Source organism: Salmo salar, chromosome ssa23, assembly GCF_905237065.1.
Source record: "Salmo salar chromosome ssa23, Ssal_v3.1, whole genome shotgun sequence".
NCBI classification, from domain to species: Eukaryota; Metazoa; Chordata; class Actinopteri; order Salmoniformes; family Salmonidae; genus Salmo; species Salmo salar.
This window is the reverse complement of record NC_059464.1, coordinates 32,703,680-32,707,579: the sequence shown is the minus strand read 5'-3', so window position 1 is coordinate 32,707,579 and position 3,900 is coordinate 32,703,680. Positions and strand designations below refer to the sequence as shown.

Below are 3,900 nucleotides of genomic sequence, written 5' to 3'. Positions count from 1 at the left end.
ACGCTAGGAACATTCCTGGAAAGTAGCACTTTGAATGTGCTCTCTAACCAAATTAAATGAAATATAATTAAGCATGAAACATTTTATAGCAAGATTATGTACAGAACAGGGCTATAGGCCTATTGTAGTTTAACTCTAGAATAGCACAAGTGCAACACTTTTTAGTGTTATAATAGTTACAAATAGTCAGCAGCATTTAAAGCTTTTTACATAGAACAATTAAACATTTCATATTCCGTTTGGAACCTAGCAACTGTGACAAGACCTATGCGAGAAATAGTAGAATATTCGTAAAATAATGGAGTTGAGATAGTTCTGCTCTTGATTTGGCACTCATCTGCAACCAAATTATTGAATTTAGATTAAGTAGATAAACTCAAGCAGTGTAGTTTGAGTTATGTCTAGCCTCTTGGCTATTGTCATTGTGCCAAAGGAGTTTGATTTTAGCATATCATATATGATAAATGATTTAATGTTTTATAACAGAAAGGCTTACAGTAAGCCTAACTCGAATGATGCGCACTATGCAGCGCATTCTCTGTTTGAAAACCATTTAAGTAGGGATAACGCTGTTTAAATGCCTTTTGGTGCTGCTGAAGCACCCCCTGAACACCATGTCCTACTAAATCAGAGTGTTTAATCTCCCGTAATTACAAAGATTTGCTGTGGTTAATAAAATTAATCCGCTTCGATTAGACCCCCTACCTCTGCTTCTCCTGTCTCTATTGCCCCTCACCGTGAAGGATAAATTCACGGACATTTAAATAGCGGTACCTTCACAACTGTGATCCATTCTGATCTAGTGTACACAAGATACAGTTGAGCACTGCATAGATAGAAAAAATATACCCTTTTTTTTCTTTCTCTAACCTATCTATTTGGTCTAACAAATTAGATTTTTCTATACCTATTCAAGCTTTGGCATCACATTGAGTTTGAGTCGCCAAACAGAGTACGTTGGGAGGATCCCTTTTAATTGTCCTAACTTGATCTTGTGACCAGAGAGACTTAACTTACTTAGCCCAAAGGACATTGAAGAGAGGCCTCCTACCTGATGGACAGCACAGCAGTGTCCTAGACCAGCATCTTGAAATTAAGAAACAAAAACACCTGTGAAAGAATCTGAGGATTGCCTATTGTGGTGGGTATAGATAATCTACATCGAAAGTATTAGTAACTGCCTTAAAAGTCTAAGAAGAACCATGGAGGACAGAAGCAGCTGCAACAATGACCGGGAGCGCTTGGGAATACGCTTCACCATAGACTACCTGCTGTACAACAAGGACAGTAAGTGTATGAGAGAAGAGCAAAATATTCCCGCAGTGGAGCAGACCCCTCATAGCCTACTGGAGGGCCAGAGTCCTGACATCCTCTCAGAGAGGAAAACGATCAAACCTGGGAGCCCTGAGAAGGGGCCAGAGGGAGAAGAGGGGTCAGAAGAGGAGAATGAAGAAGAGGAGGAGATCAAAGGGGGAAAAGATGAAGAGGAAACCACTACAGACAGCCCACAGGACAAGCCTTCCCAGTCCTACATCTCCCTTATCTCCATGGCCATACTTGCTTCAGAGGAGAAGAAGCTCTTGCTGTGTGACATCTATCAGTGGATCATGGATAACTACCCCTACTTCAAGAGCAAGGTATGTCCAAGTGATTCATTTCAGGGTTCATTTCAAGTTGAGAATTTGTCTGAATTAGGGTTGGGGCCAGTTTCATTTCAATTCAGGAGATACAGTACATTCCAATTCAATAATTTAAAAGAGTGCCATTTATTTAGAAAGTAGATTTTTTAAATGATTGCAATGCAATTTCAATTCACTTAATATATGGACTGAATTTAATTGACATTGCCAACCCTGTATAGCCAATAGCCAATTACTGATATTCCTATCAATTTAACTGAATAACAGTAGACAAGATACGCATGAAAAAAACCTTTGCAAAGTTCTGTGGTCAAGCAATGACTAGTGTGTGGAAAGTTTCCAAAGCTTAAAGTACTATTCTGGGACATTACGCACTTCCTCCACTGTAGTCATAAGGCAGCATCTGAAAATAAAGAGCTTGAAAAAAGTTGATCTATAATTTTAAATGTTCACTATATTCCTATTGTGAGCTGTAGAAACACAGTGGTCTGACTCAGTAATGAGTATAATTGCTGCATGCAGGACCCTGGCTCGGCTGATGCTGTTGTTGCATGGAAGGTCTAACTGAGTCATCTCAAGGCTATAGGTAAACCTGTTGATAGCCGCAACAGGCTAAAAACTAAAACGAGGTCTTTAACAGGTGTAACAGCAAGTTTACCTCATATGATTGGGGGGAGTTTGACAAAGTGAACATGATGGTTTCGTCTGGCAGCCAACTGAAACATCATTGACCAAAGGTCACCATGGACCCTTCACATGAACTTGGCACCAATGAAATGAAAGCAAGAGCAAATTGCCATATTCTCGGTACAGTGTATTAATGTATATACTAGGGATTCAGCTGTGAGGGAAAACGATAATTGGTTTCAAATAAATTAATATACTTTCTGTTCCAGGGCCACATACAACACTTCATTCATTACTCAACTTTATACTTCATGTCTCATATGTGAACTTTGTTGTCCTACAGGATAAGAACTGGAGGAACAGCGTCAGACACAACCTATCCCTGAACGAGTGCTTTGTGAAGGCAGGTCGGAGTGACAATGGTAAAGGCCATTTCTGGGCCATCCACCCTACTAACTTCCAGGACTTCTCCAATGGGGACTACCATCGCCGCCGAGCTCGCCGCAGGATCCGCAGAGTAACAGGACAGCTCCCCTACGCCCTGCACACACCCTATTACCCCCTCCATAGGCCCAGGGGGGTGTGGTGCTGGTGCTGTCCCCCAGCCCACCCTCTGTCTTACGTCTCAGCCAGGATCTATTGGAGCTGGGCCAGCCTGCAGACCAGACGACACCCAGCCACGCTCCGGTTCAATAGCACCACATAGAATTGGATGCATGTTGGATGTTGGTCTGTTCTTTATATGACAGGTGGCTGAGAGAGATGTATTGAGTATGATTGTGAAATCTGTGGCTGGCTGGCACAAATAAGAGTACCAAAGCACCAAAGTACGATTTTGCACAATTTTTGTTTGAAATGTAATACATCAAATTTGTATTGTGATAGTATACATGTATATTGTATTTGATGAATTCTGTATATGAAGAAAATGAATTGTAAATATACTGATGAAGATATTGCAATATTTTATATATCTTGCACAATTTCAAATAAATAAACAAAAAACTCACCCAGCAAAGTGTCATTGATTTCTGTCAGACGAGAAAAGGCTTAAACTGAATGATAACTTTTTGAACTAGTAAATAAAGCACTTTAAAGTAACAAATCTGTACAGAATAATGGACCATACAGATGACTGTTCTGAGAAGACATTTTGTACTCCAGGTAGTACAGTTCATCAACTGAGCATGTGCGTGCGTGCGACTGAATACCTTTATGTGTCTGTGTGTCTTTTTGTGTGCCTGTGTATTCACGTGTGTGGTTGTATGTGTTTGTGTGTTCCTAATTGTGTCTGTGTGTGGTTGTGTGTAGATACAGGATGTTCCTAATTGTGTCTGTGTGTAGTTGTGTGTAGATACAGGGTGTTCCTAATTGTGTCTGTGTGTGGTTGTGTGTAGATACAGGGTGTTCCTAATTGTGTCTGTGTGTGGTTGGGTGTAGATACAGGATGTTCCTAATTGTGTCTGTGTGTGGTTGTGTGTGTGGTTGTGTGTAGATACAGGGTGTTCCTAATTGTGTTTGTGTGGTTGTGTGTGTGGTTGTGTGTAGATACAGGGTGTTCCTAATTGTGTTTGTGTGGTTGTGTGTGTAGTTGTGTGTAGATACAGGGTGTTCCTAATTGTGTCTGTGTGTG

At 40.7% G+C, this 3,900-nt stretch overlaps 1 protein-coding gene across 1 annotated transcript; it reads left to right on the top strand.

Moving 5' to 3' along the window:
• The first annotated feature begins 814 nt into the window (after nt 1–814).
• LOC106584432 (forkhead box protein A1-B-like) lies at nt 815–3,276 on the top strand. The gene is made up of 2 exons (XM_014169756.2): nt 815–1,637; nt 2,611–3,276. The coding sequence occupies exons 1-2, from the start codon at nt 1,203–1,205 to the stop codon at nt 2,971–2,973; spliced, it is 798 nt and encodes a 265-aa protein (XP_014025231.1). The 5' UTR covers nt 815–1,202; the 3' UTR covers nt 2,974–3,276.
• The last annotated feature ends 624 nt before the right edge of the window (nt 3,277–3,900 follow it).

Excerpts from the sequence above, each read along its gene's own strand:
- LOC106584432 (XM_014169756.2), top strand. The coding sequence starts at position 1,203 with ATGGAGGACAGAAGCAGCTGCAACAATGACCGGGAGCGCTTGGGAATA. Across the intron at positions 1,638-2,610 it reads ACCCCTACTTCAAGAGCAAG|GATAAGAACTGGAGGAACAG; the intron begins GTATGTCCAAGT and ends GTTGTCCTACAG.